Consider the following 19500-nt stretch of genomic DNA (forward strand, 5'->3'; position numbering starts at 1 on the left):
AGGCACATTAGCAGGGAACTGGATTGGAAGTGGAGCAGCTGGGACTCAAAGCAGCACCTACTTGGGACACACTACAAGTAAGGGCTTAACCTGATATGCTACAGTATTGTTGCCAACATACTAAATATTAAGAGTCTATAGATTCAAAACCAGCTTAGTTCCTAGAATTGACAGCTATGAATACAAATTCCAGGCAGGATATTGGAAGTTTTTTCAGAAAATTCTGAGCATTCTAAGAAGAAAACTCATGAAGATCCAAATGTCAAAGGTAAAAAGAGAGGCTTCAGGGAAGACCATGGAGAACAGGCCCTATATATATGATCAAAACTTCCAACTGATTTCCCGTCAGTTCCTGAATATGAATAGGTTGCTAAAGATCAGCAAAAATGGGTCCAACCCATTAGATTTTAGAATTTTAGGGAGATGCATGAAAAGTTAATATGGAAGTACTCAGCTTCTAGAAAGAAAAACATTACATTACTAAATAAATCATAATGACATGGACTAGAATACAAAGGAAAAATGTCTTTAGAATTCTAATGGAAATGCTCTTCAAAAATAAAGTTACTAGCAGTCAAACTACTAAGGCATGGCAGAATATGCTCCCGCAATGTGCCATTTTGGCATAAGTACTCTTTAAAGCTAAAGATACTTTAAAGCCAGCAGCTACAGGGCAGGCATTTGGCACAGTGGTCACCTTGGTTTAAGCCAACTTCAGCTTTCGGCTAATACGCACCCTGGAGGTGCAGGTAATGGCTCAAATAGTTGGATTTCTGACATTCTTGTAGATCTATACAGAGTTGCTGGTTCCTGGCTTCATCTTGCTGTAGCCCAGTTGTGGGGATATGGGGAACAAATCAGCAGATGGGACAAATTATCCTGTCTCTCTTGAAAGAAGGAAACGGAAGAGAAGAGGGAGGAGAGAGAAGACAAGGAAAAGGAAAGGGAAACAGAATGACCAAGGAGAACCCTGGCAGACCAACCTAAACAAGGTTGTCAGTAAAGGGACAAAAGGACACCCAAAGAAAATAAGCACCATTTCTGTGACATTCCTGCCCAGACAAATTAAAATTGAGATATGTCCTAGAGAAGGATTGGCCTGTAATCTGTGTGTAGAGGTTGTTAAAGTTAAGGAATGAAGGAGACCAGAGATGTGATCATCTTGCTCAAATGACATCATAATTCAAATCCTGAAACCCAATCTTTAGAGTGATGGTGTTAGGAGGCAAGGCCTCTGGAAAGTCTTTAGGTAGACTGGGTAAGTAGGAATCGGATTAGTATCTTTAAGAGACACCAGAGAGTTGTCCTGACCCCTGGGGCCTTCTGAGGGCATGGGTGTCATCTGTGAACCAGAAAGCTGACCCTCACCAGAGAATAAATGTGCTGGCTGGAACCTTGTTTTCACACTTTTCATCTTGCATAAATGAAAGAAACAAATTGTGCATCCAGTATTTCACTATGATGTATGTCCAGAATTTAAGTTATTATATATTGTTAGCATACTTACTGAAATATACAAATACATGTATTTTAAACAAATGGAGACAATCTTTCTCAAAGGTTATATTTTCACAAAACACAAACATCCAAACTAATACATAAATAAGTACGTTAAAATGCTGTTTGCTTAACTATTTTAAATCAGAAGCAACTTCCTGAGGTAAAACTACCTACTATTTGGCATAATTTTTAATAAGTAAAACTCTACCTGATAGCATCCACTCCCCCAGTCTGGGTAGCTCAGCTTCCTCTCACACTTTTCCATGACAAATGCCGATTTCTGAATTAGGCAAACGGAATGAGGGCCATACTTCTCAGCACCATAGTTTTTAAAAATTTCTGAAACAAACCAGAAAAGTCTCCTCAGAAATGATTTTTTAATTTAAAGAACGAGAAACTGAAATATTCATCTTAGTGGTTAAAACTGCTTTCAAAAATCTATCATGTGTGCTACCGGCATGGTTGCTGAACAGGCCAATCCTCCATCTGCCAGCACCGGGATCCCACATAGGCGCCAGCTTTAGTTCCAGCTGCTCCACTCCCCATCCAGCTCCCTGCTTATGTCCTGGGAAAGCAGCGGAGGATGGCTCAAGCCCTTGGGACCCTCCCGTATGGAAGACCCAGAGGAGGCTCCTGGCTTTGGACTGGCTCAGCTCCAGCCGTTGTGGCTGTTTGGAAGTGAGCCAGCAGATAGAAAATCTTTCACATTATCTCACTTTCTCTCTTTCAAATAAAAATAGATAAATATTCTTGAAAAAACAATAAAGATTAAATCAAGCATATTGAACGAAACTATTAAGCTTTCAAAAATTAAGGTAAGTAGAACTCAGACACAGTTACTTCTCAATGACGGAATGAGTAGCAGAAAATCATTATCAGAGAAACAAGAAAATAAAACTGGTATCAGAGAAACCAAAGTATCAGAGAAATTATTCCTAAGCATCAATAAATGATCTTAAATTGATTACAACAAGGATCCCGTTCATCTGTGGCTGAAACAGAAGTCACCTCTAGGTGACCCAAAATAGGTTAAGGCCAAATGACTCATATAACAAAGGCTTTTTTGAGGTATGGCAATTTTTGAAAAACTTTCTTGTGTCTTCAACTTGGGCCACATCCTGGAAGTTCACAAGTAACAGACTGAAGTAGTACAGATCATGTGCAAATCTTCGGGGCATGGTGTAGGTTAGTGACCTCAAAACACCTACTGTTGTTTATTTATTTTAGGTTTTTTTTTTTTTAGTTTGTATGATTGTTTGTTTGCTGTGAGGGGTTTTCGAAGCGATCCCGATGGTCATTGCAAGGGAGGGCGGGGGTCCAGAGGTGGAGCCAGGCTCGAAAAAACCTAAAATAAATAAACAACAGAAAGTAGAACTTGAAATCTGACAGGAAAGAGCTGGCATGGATTGGCTCATGCCTCGCTGGGTGGGTCACAAAGATTAGTTTTACTCCTCACCATGGTGTTGAGGATTTTCCTGCACACCCCACCCCCCCCAAAAAAAAAATGTTCTGCACCTAAAATGTTGACATATATCTTGTTAGAGTTACAAGCCAGTCTGGATTATCCTAAAATCTGCCAAGATCAGCAAAATTTTACTTCAACACAACAACTGGCTAAATACTAAGATGAAATGGACACGAAACAGCTGAATGGTGCCTTATGGCCATTTTAAGGTATAGAGCAGCCGGTCCTGTATATGAACTAAAATTGAAATGTCAATGAGCTAATCATAGGTGGTGGCTAGGACTTGTTTTCCTTTTTTTAATACACTGGTTACTCAAAACCATGTCAATTCCATAACATTGCAAATTGCTGTTGATGTTATATTGGGACTCTTAATTGACTGTGATGATATTCTGCCAGCTCAAACTTCAGACCAGAAAAGGTCTCCCCAAGAAACTATTCAACCCATCTGGACAATAAGTAGCTGGACTCTATGCTTGGTATATGTTTGCAATGAAAGAATCTTGATTGAATTTGAGCTGTAATACTGCATCAAGGTGGAGGAATCCACTGGGGGGAGGGGAGGGGGGGGTGGGGAGGGGGAGGGAGGGGGGGATTCCCAGAGCCTATGAAACTGTCACATAATGCAAAATAATTAACAATAAAAAAAAAAAAATAAAAAAACAAAAAAAAAAACAAAAAAAAACACCTACTGGGCAAAAGGATCAAACTCCTAAACCCTAGCAATCATTTGTTCTCAATCCACTCTATACAAGTTATATTTTGTGAAATTAAAGTTCAGGTAGCCCATTTTTAAATATTATGAATATTTTTTGCTGGTTTTGAAAAATCTTCACTGTATAAGCTAAGTTTCAAGTGTCAAACAGGGGTCCGGCATGATAGCATAGTGGTTAAGGTCCTTGCCTTGCACACTCCAGGATCCCATGTGGGCTGGCAGCCCCAATTCCCATCCTGCTCCCTGCTTGTGGCCTGGAAAAGCAGTTGGATGGCCCAAAGCCTGGCGACCCTGCACCCACGTGGGAGACCAGGTAGAGCTCCTGGCTCCTGGATTGAGATCGGCTCAGCTCCAGCTGTTGCAGCGGCTTGGATAGTGAATCAACAGATGGAAGATCTTCCCCTCTGTCTCTCTTCCTCTGTATATCCGCCTTTCCAACAAAAAAATAACTAAATCTTGGGTGTTATATTTTGTCCTATACAAAATAAATCCTGCTGACCATATATCTAAAACAGTAAAATGTGGTAGTGTACCTTTAGCAAGTCTGCAAGTTGCTAGATCTGCACATTGCTTCTGCTTTAACATGGAACAGTTGAGCATGAGTAAGTCTTTATAATATTTAGTAATTAAGTCAATAATGTGGATTACAAAAAGCCTTTACTGTACAGATCCAGTTAAATCTGTTAGGTTTAAAATGCAAAAATAGGGCCCGGCGGCGTGGCCTAGCGGCTAAAGTCCTCCTCGCCTTGAACGCCCCGGGATCCCATACGGGCGCCGGTTCTAATCCCGGCAGCTCCACTTCCCATCCAGCTCCCTGCTTGTGGCCTGGGAAAGCAGTTGAGGACGGCCCAATGCATTGGGACCCGGCACCCGTGTGGGAGACCTGGAAGAGGTTCCTGGTTCCCGGCTTTGGATCGGCACAGCACCGGCCCGTTGCGGCTCACTTGGGGAGTGAAACATCGGATGGAAGATCTTCCTCTCTGTCTCTCCTCCTCTCTGTATATCCGGCTTTCCAATAATAATAAAATCTTTAAAAAAAAAAATGCAAAAATAACATAGAAATTTAAATGTAAAATATCTTACTTATAACAAAGTTTGGCAAAGGGAGAGACTGGGTTAAATTTTTGATGACCAAAGAAGGACTAATTGTTACTCTTCACGAATATATCAGATTTGAGAATAATTCTGTTTACAAGACAGTTAATTATTATCACAGATTATGCAACTGTCATATTTTCACTACCTTGATAGTCCAATTCATTTATGTGTATTAAAAAGAAATCAGTAATATGGTAATATGTCTTATTGGCCATGGAATAGCATCGTTTTGATTTCTGAAAACTGAAATATTACCTCTAAATTACACAAAATGAGCATCCTTAAAGAGGAACAAAGAGGTTCATGAAGTGTTTCAATAAAATGTTAAAAGCCCTGCTGCAAGGAATATCTTGCACTGGCATTAATTTACTATTCCACTCAGTGTCTGCTTACTTGTCTGTGAAATACAGTATCTTTTCTATGCCACTTACAAGGTTTTTAAAAGAATAAAATGAAATGATGAAAATCAAAGTTATTTTGCAATGTAAAGGACTATGTAGATGTAAGTTATGACTGACTTTGTGGTGTGGAAGCATGTCTGCATGTAACAGCTCACAGTCATTCCCGGGTATGTCCGAATAGCTTTAAGCACCTAGTATATTAACTCATTTCATATTTACAACAGATTGTGAGAGAGCTGTTATTATCCCACTGTACAAATGAGGAAATAAAGGGAATCTGAGCAAATTATAGACGGATAGCAGTGAACATATACCATAAACTTACCACCACCTTATATTGCTGATACATAATGTTAAAGTGTATATAACACTCACTTCACTAGAGTCCTAACCTGGTTGATTTTCCAGTACTCTGCAATCTGAGCTGCGTTGATATTCACCACTTAAATGCCAACTGAATTCCTGACTGAAAGGACAATAGTCAGCAATTTCCACTGAGCCACCATAGTAAGGCAAGTCTTCTGCAGGAATTCCACTGAGTTCATCGAAGTACTGCAAAGTGATGATTGGGAAGACAGGCATGAAAGACACAGTCAGTATCCAAACAAAGTCCAAAGGCAAATGATAGCAATGCTCTGCTGCTATGTAACCGCTGACACTGATGTACTTCACAAGCAGCTCAACACAAACGTAATAAAAACCACATGAAGGGTATTTTCAAGTTGCTATACTTTTAGAAATAAGCAAATGCATCTAAATTATGTATTAGGATGGCAAATTTGGTTAAAGTTTTAAAAGGAAGAAATGAGGGCCAGCTTGGGGCACAGCAGCTTACATCTCCCCTTCAGATCCTGCTTCCTGCTAATGTGCCTGGACAGGCAGCAGAATATGGCTCTGGCCACTGCAGTCATTTGAGGATTGAATCAGTGGATGAAAGATCTCTCTCTCTCTCTCTACCTGCCTCTCTTCCCTTTGCTCTCTGTAATTGCCTTACAAATTCATTCCCCAAAGCCCAACACAATGGCTCAGGGGCTAAATTCTCACCTTGTAAGTGCCAGGGTCAATTTGGGTGCCAGGTTTGTTTCCTGGCTGATCCACTTCCCATCCAGGTTCTTCCTGCTGGTGGACTAGAAAAGCACTCAATGGCCCAAAGTCCTGGGACCCTGTGCCCAAGTGGGAGACGCGGGAGAAGCTCCTGACTTTAGATCAGCTCAGCCATGGCTGCTGCAACTGCTTGGGGAAAGAACCAGCAGATGGAAGATATTTCTCTGTCTTTCCTTCTATTTGTAAATCTGCCTTTCCAATTAAAAAAAAAATTTCTTTCACTCCATAAATGGCCACAACAGCCAGACCTGAGCTGATCTGAAGCCAGGAGCCTCTTTCTGGCCTCCCAAGTGGGAGCAGGAGCCCAAGGACTTGGAACATTCTCCACTGCTTTCCTAGACCACAAGCAGGGCGCAGGATCCAAAGTGGAGCAGCTGAGACACAAACTGGCATCCATGTGGGATACTGGCAATTGAAGATGGAATATCAGCCTATGGAGCCATGGCTCTGGCTTTGGCTCCAAAAAATACATCTTAATAAATGAGGTGAAATAAAATTACAATGAACAAAATAATATATTTTTAAAAGATTTATTTACTTTTACTGGAAAGGCAGATTTTACATAGGAGAGAGATAAAGATCTTTCACCTGCTGGTTCACTCCCCAAATGGCTGCAATAGCTGGAACTAAAGGAATCCAACACCAGGAGCCTCCTCCAGGTCTTCCACATAGGTGCAGACTCCCAAGGCATTGAGTCATCCTCTACTGCCTTAACAGGGAGCTGAAAGGGAAGTGGAATAGCCAGGACAAGAACTGACACCTAAAAGGGATCCTTGCACTGTAAGGTGAGGATTTAGCCACTGAGCCATCACACTGGGCCCAACTCTGCCTTTCAAATAAATAAATAAATGTGCTAAAACTTATCAAATCAAATATCTCCTCCTACTATTATAAGGTGTTACTACCTATTTATTATTAAGTGGCATATGGGGAACAAAGAAATTAAGGAATTCTTCAGTGTTTTTCAAACATGGCAAATATGTGGGAACTTAAATGCTGAAAATTTTAAGATGCTTCATTCTTCTGATTCAAAATGAAGACCTTCTAACAAATCAGTTCTTAAAATTATGCCCCAAATGAGAGTTACCTGATACTCTGGTGGTAAAGGTTTTGGGAATTTCTGGAGATTGCACACAGCGACTGCCCTCTGGTCCTGTCTGCAGGTTAACTGCAGTGGGCTGCTCCTCAGTGTGTCGCAGTAAGGGCTCAGCATCTGCCTCCTGCACAAGGAGAAGCAGGCACTGGATCAGCTGTAAAACATCCTCACTCGTCTCTCCATTACGGTCTAAACACATTTTAATGGTGTGTAACCAACGCTGAATCAGGTTTTACGATTCTTCAGAGTAAAAGCAAATGATAAATGTAGATAGGAAGGTAACAGTAGATGCAATGTAACATTTCACTAATATTAAACAAGATCCTAGACCTCATTCTGTAAATTTTTTACCAGTAAAATTCAGTTCTGTAGACTTGCTTTGCATTTTTAATACCAACAAATAAAATTCCTTATCCTGGGCAAAAGACTATATCTTTGTAACACTCTCAGAAAGAGATGGAGTGACGTCCCTTTCTGTTTCACAGTATAAAGCAGAAAATGCTTCCTATGCATAATCTAATTTGAGGAAATTCAACAGTTTTATTCAGCTGTGGAAAAATTCATAAGACAACCTGTTTTCCAATGGAAAATGAAGATTGCGTGCACATTCCTGATTGTATTCTGTTTTCTGCTAAATCTAAGCTTGGAATTGTAATTTGATAAAAAGGAATTCTGTGAATTCTCGAAAGATATCAGAATGTACTGCATTGTACTATACACATAACCTTCAAACCTATAACTCTGATCGGTCATCAAACTGATGTAATCCTAAACAACAGAACTGCTATTCTGCAGGGCCCTGCACAGGAACCTAGTACCTAAAGTCCTCGCCTTGCATGTGCTGGGATCCCATATAGGCGCCGGTTCGTATCCGAGCTATTCCACTTCGTTTCCAGAACCTTCCCTGAGGCCTGGAAAAGCAGTTGAGGATAGCCCAAAGCCTGCACCTGTGGGACCCTGCACCTGTGTAGGAGACCTGGAGGAACCTCCTGTCTCCTGGGTTCAGATTAGCTCAGCTCTACTCATTGCAGCCACTTGGGGAGTGAACCAGCAGGTGAAGTTCTTGCTTTCTGTCTCTCATTCTCTTTGTAAATCTGACTTTACAATAAAAATAAATGATTTTTTTTAAAAAGACCATTCTGTAAAAATGTTACAGAATCACTCCTAGTTTTCCTCTTCTCACACATCCATTAAAAAGAAAATAACCTAGTGCTACATTTCTTATTTTAAGGAAAAATTATACTTATTTCATTCAAATAGACAATGTTATATCCATAACAACATTTTTTAGGGACTTGTAGCGTCTTTTTTTTTTTTAAATATTTATTCATTTTTATTGGAAAGGCGGATATACAGAGAGGAGGAGAGACAGAGAGGAAGATCTTCCATCCGATGTTTCACTCCCCAAGTGAACCGCAACAGCCGGTGCACGCTGATCCAAAGCCAGGAACCAGGAACCTCCTCCAGGTCTCCCAAGCAGGTGCAGGGTCCCAAAGCTTTGGGCCATCCTCCACTGCTTTCCCAGGCCACAAGCAGGGAGCTGGATGGGAAGTGGAGCTGCCGGGATTAGAACCGGCGCCCATATGGGATCCTAGCGCGTTCAAGGCGAGGACTTAAGCCACTAAGCCATGCCGCCGGGCCCTACTTGTAGCTTCTTAAGACAAAACATGTTAAATACCTACCCAGGACTTCATTTGGTGCATCTGAAGCAGCACAGTGACACAGAAAACAAGCAATGCCCAAGTCATTACACATGTCTGACTTAAACACCAGAACCAGACACTTCTTTGGTATTAACTTTCCTAAGAGCCAAGTACAAAGCCTCTAGCCTAGCCCTGGAATTGGAACGTAGGTTGTACACATCACTTTACAAAATCTTCAAGTAAGACAATTTTGTAACTTTTATGATAATTTTCAATGAATATGATCTGTAATTTTCAGTCACATATCATTAAAAAAAAAGATTTATTTTTAACCAGAGATGTCCATGGCTCTGGACCACTCCCTGTGGATATTTTTAGTACATGATTAAAAACAGTACTGTAACTATTTATTATGGAATTGTTACCAAGGACTTACTGACGGTCTTTGGCACAATTTGAAATTAGACTGCTCCAGGTTACATTTTTTAAATCGTTGATATTTTGGGCTTAGGAGCAAAATCAGAAACTGATTGTGTACTCAAAGATATTATGGGGAGACAAATTTCTTACTCTTGCCTCTGCTGATCAATCCAGAATTTACAGCTCTTCTTGACAAAGTCGCAGCCCTTTCCTCGGCCCCAGTCTAACTTCTCGGCCATGCTGTAATTTGCTGTGTACCAGCTGTGGAAATAATTAGACAAAGCAGTTTTAATCGCTGTCACTTTGAAAGCCACACCACTTACAGACTTCAACAGTGAGTTCCTTAAGACCTCAATAAGGACTCCGGAGGCCACTGCCACATGGGTTGTTACCAAGGCCTTGCAGTGAGGAGCTGCCACACCAGACTGCCACATGAGAGACCAGAAACCAGCTTTACAGCACATACGTCTTCTTTGTTGTCTGTTACAATGTTCAAAGATGACAGGAGTCACAGAAGTGGATAAGATACACCAGCCATGAGGAAACAGAACGGGAGAAAAAGAGAGCTCCCTGAAGAAAGACTGGGGAATGACTAGTCAGCTAGCTTTTACTTAATCGGATTCCACTGGCCCTAGTTTCTTGCTTTTCTGGCCTTTATTTTGTCACATTCCTTCAACACAACCTCAACATTACACAATACAACAGGACAAAAAATATTAAATCCAGTGGTTTTTAAAGGTTCTAATCTTAAAACAAAGGAAATATTCACTTTTTCCTAACTGTAACCAAGGGCCAGCAGTCTTTTCTGGCTAGTTTTTCTTGGTTCTTAGAGAAAAGATTAGTTTGCAAAGCGTAAAATTCAAAACAAAACAAAACAAAAAACCAAAATGGTTCTTTAACTGTCTCCATTTCATCGTATCCCTTTAGTATTACCAAACTAGTAAACAAAAGCCTAAGCTCAAAGCCTGGGGATGTGAGAACATCCCTCCACTCAGCTCCCCTTCCCATAAACATCAAATAAGGGCAGAAATATGTGAAACAGTACTTCAAAACCTTCTGCACTTTCAAGAAAGATAACCTTCTCAGAGAGAAAAAAAATTCAGAAATGAATTTCAGTGTTCCAGTAATAAAATGTCTACAACTTCTGTGGCTTTAGCTTGGACAGCCTTGGCCACTGTGGCCATTTGGAGGGTGAATCAGCAGAGGAAAATCTCTTTCTCCCTCTTTGTCCTTTAAATAATGAAATAGATCTTAAAAACAACAACAACAACAACAACAACAACAACAAAAAAAAACAGCTTTGGTTTAAGAGGACAAACACTTTACCATACCTAGTTAATGAAAGAACTAAAAATACTATTGTGGGGCCCGGCGCCATGGCCTAGCAGCTAAAGTCCTTACGCTGAACGCACCAGGATCCCATGTGGGCGCCGGTTCTAATCCCGGCAGCTCCACTTCCCATCCAGCTCCCTGCTTGTGGCCTGGGAAAGCAGTGGAGGATGGCCCAAAGCCTTGGACCCTGCACCCGTGTGGGAGACCTGGAGGAGGTTCCTGGTTCCCGGCTTCGGATCAGCGTGCACCGGCCCGTTGCAGCTCACTTGGGGTGTGAAACATCGGATGGAAGATCTTCCTGTCTCTCCTCCTCTATGTATATCCGCCTTTTCAATAAAAATAAATAAATCTTAAAAAAAAAGAAATACTATTGTGGTTAAAAGAAAAATGTCACTGTATAATTCCTAATGAGTTAACTGATTCAGGAAGTAATAGTTACTGGGTGAAAAAGTATCACAAAATGTTGTCTTGGAACTTTAAAAGGGAGGCATCAAGTTGTACTCATGTGCATCCTGTCATCAATAGCAAAACATGGTAATGGGGAAAGCAGGCATTGTATGCTCTCAACCTTACCTATGAAGTAAACTCCTTGACAAACAAACAACTAACCTCATCCTAACTGAGCATCCAGAGCAAATTCGTATTTATAAGTAGGGAGAATTTTGAACTAAGCAATATACAAGGAAGTCCAGAATATAGCATTGTCTATAATCAATGACATGAAAAAGAGGTGGAAGGGGGGAGATGAGCCAGAACTGTTCTAGATCGAAAGATTTAAGAGAGGGACTGGCATGACAGCCTAGTGATTAAACTCGCCTTGCTTCTGTCCCAGGATCCCATCTGGGTGCCAGTTTGTATCCTAGCTGCTCCACTTTCCATCCAGCTCCCTGCTTGTGATCTGGGAAAGCAGCTAAGGATGACCCAGAGCCTTCAGAACCTACACCTGTGTGGGAGACCAGGAGGAAGCTCCTGGCTCCTGGCTTTGGATTGGCTCAGCACCAACCACTGTGGCCACTTTGGGAGTGACCCAGCTCTTTCTTTCTGTATCTCCTTCTCTCTGTGTATCTGCCTTTCCAATTAAAAAAATAAAATAAATCTTAAAAAAGAAACTGAAGAAACATAACAACCAATCAGGGTCTTATTTGGATCCTGAGTTAAATAAAGCAGTAACAAAACAAAACACAGAGGGAATATATAATATATAAACTGTTTATTAATAGATAGTAAGAAATTATGATTAATTTTGCTAGTTGTGCAGACACATTAAAATATTCATATGTTTTAGGAATTCATGTTTGCGCTCACAGGGGTCACATGACTGGATGCCTTCAATTTTGGAAACTGTAGTCTGAAAGGAAGCTACACATAAAATTTATTAAATAATTAAGATAACATGTTAATCCTTATTGAATCCAGGTTCTAGGCATTTGGACTTCACTGTATTATATAGTATTCTATATAGATGTATTTTGTATATATTTGTACAATTCATAATAAAGTATTTAAAAGAACACAAATGAACCTCAACAATTCGGTGTCACTTGTAGAACATAATCTTTAATATTAAGGAATATACTATCACATATCTTCTAAAGATATAAAGGTGCTTCAATTTCTGTCAGGCATTTATGTAAGCCATGGTCATAACATGCATTCCATTTTAAAAAGCACCTGATATCACATTCTCACAGCGGTCTTACCCAGTGTCCTCCATCAGTGCCAGAGTGATTCGAGAGAGGACTCGGTTCTGAGTGTGAGAACCAGTCATTGCTTCATTCTGAAAACCACCAACATATTCTGATTAGAAGCTTGAATCCTGCAACTCCCAAGACCTTGTGATTCCTCTGACAGAGATTCAAAATACTTCAAGCATGAGAGGCTGTCAAACTGCTCATTTAAAAATAATAGAAAACCTGAGCCCGGCGCCGTGGCCTAGCAGCTAAAGTCCTCGCCTTGAACACCCCGGGATCCCATGTGGGCGCCGGTTCTAATCCCAGCAGCTCCACTTCCCATCCAGCTCCCTGCTTGTGATCTGGGAAAGCAGTCGAGGATGGCCCAATGCTTTGAGATCCTGCACCCGTGTGGGAGACCCGGAAGAGGTTCCTGGTTCCTGGCTTCGGATCGGCAAAGCACCGGCTGTTGCGGTCACCTGGGGAGTGAATCATCGGACGGAAGATCTTTCTCTCTGTCTCTCCTCCTCTTTGTATATCTGACTTGTGTAATAAAAAATAAATAAATCTTTAAAAAAAATTTAAAAAAATGATAGAAAACCGAAATCATTAAAATTCCAAGACTGAAAGTGAAAGTGAAATCTATTGTCTGCCTCAAATGTCTACACTGTTAGCAATTTCCCTGGAATGGTAATCAACCAGAATTTACATACCTGTATCTTTAATGTTTATGGTGGGTCTATGAAACACTTTAACAGTGATTATATCTGGAAAGTCAATTTCAAAAAATGAAGGGGAAAAGTAGTACTTCAATTATGTTATAACCTATCTGAATACCTTTCCCATGAGTATGAATTACTTTCATTAAACATGTGAAAGTCTGAGGAACAGGTGTTTGGCTGAGCAGCTGAGATGCCCATATTCCATTATCAGAAAGCCTGGGTTTCATTCCAGGCTCTGGCTCCTCCCAGCTTCCCTGTAACGTAGACCCTGGGAGACAATGGGGATGGCTCACATAGATGGGCTCTGGCCGTCTACTAGGGAGACCTGGACTGTAGGCCCAGGTCCTGGCTTCAGCTCCCACCCAGCCCTGACTATTGCAGGTATTTGGGCAGAGGACCAGTGGCTAGAAGATGAAAGCTCACTTGCTCTCTTTCTCCAATGGAAAAATAAATGAACATTTTTAAAGTCTAGTAAAATTTAAATATAAGCTGACCTCTAGTAACCGTTTCTCCCAGTGGTTGAGTTCAGTGCCCATACCACCTTGATTTTCAAGCTCCATTCCCTCAAGACCTGGACAGTTAAAATGTCTTCGTGCTTCATCCTAAGAATTGAAAAAAATATAAATCTCATGAAATTACCATCAGAAACAACACTATATAACATGCAATAAAGTAGACAGTGAAGAATTACGCTGATGAAAATTAAGAGTTTAAGGCCGGGCGCCGTGGCCTAGCAGCTAAAGTCCTCGCCTTGAACACCCCGGGATCCCATGTGGGCGCCGGTTCTAATCCCGGCAGCTCCACTTCCCATCCAGCTCCCTGCTTGTGGCCTGGGAAAGCAGTGGAGGACGGCCCAATGCCTTGGGACCTTGCACCCGTGTGGGAGACCCAGAGGAAGTTTCAGGCTCCTGACTTCGGATCGGCACAGCACCGGCCGTTGCACTCACTTGAGGAGTGAATCATCGGACGGAAGATCTTCCTCTCTGTCTCTCCTCCTCTCTGTATATCTGACTTGTAATAAAAATATATAAATCTTTTAAAAAAAAAGAAAATTAAGAGTTTAATTTACATTCTTGCCTACAGTGTACAAAGGGTCCCCTTTCCTCCATACCATCAACATCTACCTGACATCTATTAAATAGTAACCATTCTGACAGACGAGATGATATTTCTTTCTTTTTTTGAAGTGTTAGAAATTTTATTACAGTTAACATTCCAAACAAATCAAATTGCAAAAAATTTCAGGGACACAATCTATATAATACTATATCATTATGCCATCTTGTGCAAATGTCAAGAATATATTTCTTATAATGGAACAAAAAGTCTGTAGAAAGTCAATCCCACTGTCCATTTGTTTGGGGTAGGAAGCCTATGTCTTCATTCACTTCATGGAATGCATGTGAAAAGAACCCTGCCTTGGTTGTATAACATCCTTGTATTAGCCCACTTTCCTCACTTCCCCATAGAAGGCTGCCATTTGATTTCTCAGTGGTAGGGTCCTTTTGATGCAGGCTCCACCAGGTCTGCTACATTGTACAGGTCCTCCAGATTATCCAGCCAGGGTACTGACATGTTTGCTGTGTAAAACAGTTGCCTAAACATTTCTTTATCACCAAGGATAAAATGTGAGCGTATCACTCTTCACAATGGCATACCTCAAATAAAGAGCTGTTTGTTCAGAACCATAAGCCATCCAATCATTTTTAATCTTGCATGTTACCGGCTGAGCGCACGGCCAGCGGCCCCTCCGCATTGCCACCTCCGAGTGAGGCCTTTGCCCGCCTCGCCTGGCCCCACCGGGCCCTGGGCCGTTCCACAGCCCCGCGGCTGCTGCCATGGCTGCTTGGCGCCCAGGGACGCCAGCAAGATGACATTTCCTTAGCGTTTGTTTTGTGGGCCCAGTAAGGAAACAGTGGACAACTCCTTCTTGGGTTACCACTCCCACTGGAGAGCATGAAAACCAGGACTGGGGCAGGCATGGCTAGACAGAATGGCACCCACCAGCATGTGTGTGGGCTGGATAGTGGGGCTGGTTGGGTTGAATTAGGCTTCAGTGCCCACTGACACGTATGAGAGCTGAATGTGATGTGGGACAGACTGGACCAGTTTTCTGTACATATTGGCAAGCATGGGAACCAGGGAAGGAGGCAGGCCTGTGGGTCGCTCCAACTAGGTTGCAGCTCCCACTGGTTTGTGTGAGGGCTGAGTGTACGATGGGCAGGATTGGGCAGGACTGCAGCACCCATTGGTTTGTGTAGAAGACAGGGCTGGAAACAGAACTGATGGAGCAATTCCAAACACTAACATGTGCATAAGCTGACTGGGGTAACAGAATGTGCCAGACCCTGTACTGGTAAGCACACACAAAAATCAGGTCTAGGATCACCTCAGATGAAGTTTCTTTGGGGATCCCCCTAACTGAACTGCTGAACTCAGACCCTCAACCATGAAGAGAAGTGCAAGTTCCATGGTCTGACCATGGAGTTCATGCGTCAAAGCTGAGCCTCCTCAGTGACTCAGACGGAGTGGTGTACAGCATATCCAGGTGCACATGGAGGATATGGCAGTCCATCGGAACCTACAGAGGACACCTGGTACCACAACAGAGAACGGAGGACAGAACAAATCAATCAACTTCCCCAGCCATGGGTTGGCAGTGAAAATCTGGGCAAACAGACTCTTAAGGTGGACTACGTCAGCCATGGATTCAGGAGAGATTTCATTGTGCTTGGAATAGCAAGATTGGCAATGGAAATTTACAACACCATGAAGGTAATTAACATGGTATGGGGTGACCAATATGTTAGAAAATGCAAGTTCTTAGCCACATCGTGTAACTACTTCATGACATCTCATTTTAGTATATACACAACCGGCTGCTATAAACCTTAAAATGGTTATAGGGTACTATTCAGCTGTCTCGTGTCCATTTTCATTTTTATATTTAGCAGCTTATAGTATTCAAGCATGATTTTTACTGAACTTCGCAAATTTTAGGATAGTCCAAACAGGCTTATAACTCTAATAACCCATGTTAATGATTAAGGAGCAGAACAGTTTTCGGAGGGGTGAGCAGAGAAATCTTCAATACCTTAGTGAGGAGTAACTGATCTTTGTGTCTTACCTAGTAAGGTACATGGTAGTCCAAGCTGACTTATTCCAGACTGTTTTTTTTTTTTTTTTAAGATTTATTATTATTATTGGAAAGCTGGATATACAGAGAGGAGGAGAGACAGAGAGGAAGATCTTCCATCTGATGATTCACTCCCAGTGAGCCGCAATGGCCGGTGCTGTGCCGATCCGAAGCCAGGAACCAGGAACCTCTTCCAGGTCTCCCACACGGGTGCAGGGTCCCAATGCATTGGGCCATCCTCCACTGCTTTCCCAGGCCACAAGCAGGGAGCTGGATGGGAAGTGGAGCTGCCAGGATTAGAACCGGCGCCCACATGGGATCCCGGGGTGTTCAAGGCGAGGACTTTAGCTGCTAGGCCACGGCGCCGGGCCCTCCAGACTGTTCTAACCTTTCCTTATTGGTCTCTGTCTGTCTATCTGATTCAATTTTTGGGGCTCCAGAATGACACTGATGGTCATTGCAAGAGAGGGTGGGGAGCCAAAGTTGGAACTAAGTAAGGACCAGAGAAAGCTCCTCTTGCGAGTCCCAATGGAAGTTTACTGTTCGGTTTCTGAGGATTGCTCAGGGCTCCTGGCTGTTGTTCCGATGACATTAGATCCTGTGAGGAAGGATCTGGGCTTCTTCTATCCCATGTGGAAGATTCGATAGGGAACGGTTGACCTCAGACTTCTTGGCCTACGAGGGCACTCCAATTCCCTGTGATCTCCTTGGCAATTGGGATATAGTCCTTGGTCCCCATACTGATAGTCCTTGGTGAGGTACCAGGAGTCTCTGGGGTTAGGATACAACTCTCTTCCTGTTCTCCTGTTCCACTCTGGGGTCCCCTCCTGCTCTGTGCATATGACCTCCTGCTAAGAGGCTGTCAGGATCACTCTTGGATCCCACTGTATGTTTTTATACTTTTTGCTAATGTCTAATGCAGATTCAAGTCTGCTGTCTATAATTTACCTGTTACAATCTTGATAGATTATACTTAACATCTTCCTCACACACTCTAAGAAAGTGGAAGATTTCTCTGCTTTCCCGACCCACTGCGGAATAACATAGTGTATTAAAAGCATATCAAGCTTTTCAGTTCTTCGATGTAGATCATAAGCAGTCCGTCTCTCAATGATTATTCGTTCACTGGTTACATCACAATATGTTATTGTGGGTGACACAGGCTGTTTGAGGGTGTAATAATGTTACAATTTACAGGTACTATTTTTAGGATTGACATCATTTCATCTTAAATTAAGGCAAATGTGGCATCTAACCTTTGGGGATTGGGTCATTTCCCTCAGCATAATGGTTTCCAATTGGGCCCATTTGGCCACAAAGAAATGCATTTTGTTCTTTTAATAGCTGAGTAGTATTCCATGAAGTAGATGAACCATAGCTTTCTTGTCCAACTTCCTGTTAATGTGTTTAGGAAGGAAATGGAAGAAGACCCAAGTACTAGGGAACCTGTTACCCATGTGGGAAACCAGGATAGATTTCCTGATTCCTGACTTCTACTTCATGAAGACATGGCTGATGTAGCCATCTGGAGAGCGAGCCAGTGTAAGGAAAACCTCTCTCTCCTTCTCTAGTACTCATTCAAACAGATAGATGACATATAGACAGACAGTCCTCATGTGCTGGTTCACTCCCCAAATGACCTGGGCTGGTCAGATGTTAAAGCCAAGAGCCTGAAACTCCCTCTCCCATATGAATAACAGAGACCATATTATTTGAGCCACCACTGCTATCTCCAGGATCCACATTAGCAGGAAGCTAGAACCAAGAGCTGGAACTGAAATTGGAGATTAGATCACTGAATGGATGATCTCTTTCTTCATCTTCTCCTCTCTGCCACAGCATTGTGACATGATGGGTTAAGTCACCATCTGCAATGCCAGCATCCTATATCCACACTAGTTCGAGTCTCCACTACTCAGACTTTCCATCCAGCTACATGTTAATGTTCCTGGGAAAGCAGTGCAATGTGGCCCACTTGCCGCTCAGTTGGGAGACAGAGAAGAAGCATCTGGGGCTCCTGGTTTGCAGCTGGTTCAGCCCTGACCATTGCAGCACTCTTGGGAGAGAACCCATAGATTAAAGATTTCTCCCCTGTCATCCCACATCTCTGCCTTTCAAATAAACAAATAAATCTGTAAAAACAAACAAAAAGCTAAATACATAAAATTAATCTTAAAAAAAAAAAAAAAAGACAAATTGGGTCCCTACCCACCATGTAGGAGACCTACACTGAGTTCTGGCTCCCAGCCTCGGCCTGGCCCAGCAGTTTCAGGCATTTGGGGATGAATCAGGAAATGAGATAACTCTAGCTCTGGCCATTGCAGCCACCTGGGAATGAAACAACAGATGGAAAATCTTTCTCTCTGTATCTACAATACCTAAAAAATTCCTACAATCTATTAACATGATAGGTCCTTTTATTCCTTTGTGTTGTCTTCAATATTTTTCATCAGTTGCTTATAGTTTTCAGTGTGCAGGTCTTTTATCCTCTTGGTTAACTATATACCTAAGTATCTTATATTTTTATAGATATTGTAAATGGAACTACCTTGACTTTTTTGTACAGATTTTTATTGATGTATAAAAATACAACTAGAGCTGGCATTGTGGAATGGCGAGTTAAGCTGTAGTGTGCAATACTGGCATTTCAGATTGGCAACGGTGTGAGTGCCAGCTGCTCCATTTCTGACAAGGCTCCCTGCTAATGCACCTGGGAAAGAGGCAGAAGATGGCCCAAGTGCTCTCTGCACCCACATGGGAGATACACTAAAAGTTTCTGGGTTCTAACTTGAGCCTCGTCCAGTAATGGCTGCTGCAGCCATTTGTGGAGTAAAACAGCAGATGAAAGACCTCTCTCTCTCTGTAATTCTGAATTTCAAATAAATAAATAGATCATCAAACAAAATCCAAAATTGAGTTGTGCATATTTATTTTGTAGAATGAATTTTTGCTGTATTCTCTAGTTCTAACAACTTTTGAGGAGTCTTTAGGATTTTATATATATACATAAATATACATATATATGCATATTTGATGTAATTTCATTTGTCAACTATAACATCAAAAAACTGCAATAACTGCACCTCTTCCTTTTCTACTTAGATGCCTTTCCTTTATTTATATTACCTATTTGCTCTGGCTAAGACTTTTAATACTTGGTTGAATAGAAGTAGCAGAAGTAGACATCCTTGGGGACCA

At 41.8% G+C, this 19500-nt stretch overlaps 1 protein-coding gene across 6 annotated transcripts in view; it reads right to left on the reverse strand.

Moving 5' to 3' along the window:
- The window catches only part of LMLN (leishmanolysin like peptidase), a 103022-nt gene that overhangs the window by 51014 nt on the left and 32508 nt on the right, over positions 1–19500 (reverse strand). For all 6 annotated transcript variants that reach the window (XM_058662037.1, XM_058662036.1, XM_058662035.1 and 3 more), the window contains 6 exons: positions 13661–13768; positions 12475–12551; positions 9593–9703; positions 7371–7503; positions 5572–5731; positions 1709–1839 (listed from right to left, as the gene is read on the reverse strand). In XM_058662037.1, the coding sequence (XP_058518020.1) occupies positions 1709–1839; positions 5572–5731; positions 7371–7503; positions 9593–9703; positions 12475–12551; positions 13661–13768 (720 nt within the window). The remainder of the gene's footprint in view (positions 1–1708; positions 1840–5571; positions 5732–7370; positions 7504–9592; positions 9704–12474; positions 12552–13660; positions 13769–19500) is intronic.

The sequence above is a fragment of the Ochotona princeps genome, chromosome 3 (genome assembly GCF_030435755.1).
Source record: "Ochotona princeps isolate mOchPri1 chromosome 3, mOchPri1.hap1, whole genome shotgun sequence".
NCBI classification, from domain to species: domain Eukaryota; kingdom Metazoa; phylum Chordata; class Mammalia; order Lagomorpha; family Ochotonidae; genus Ochotona; species Ochotona princeps.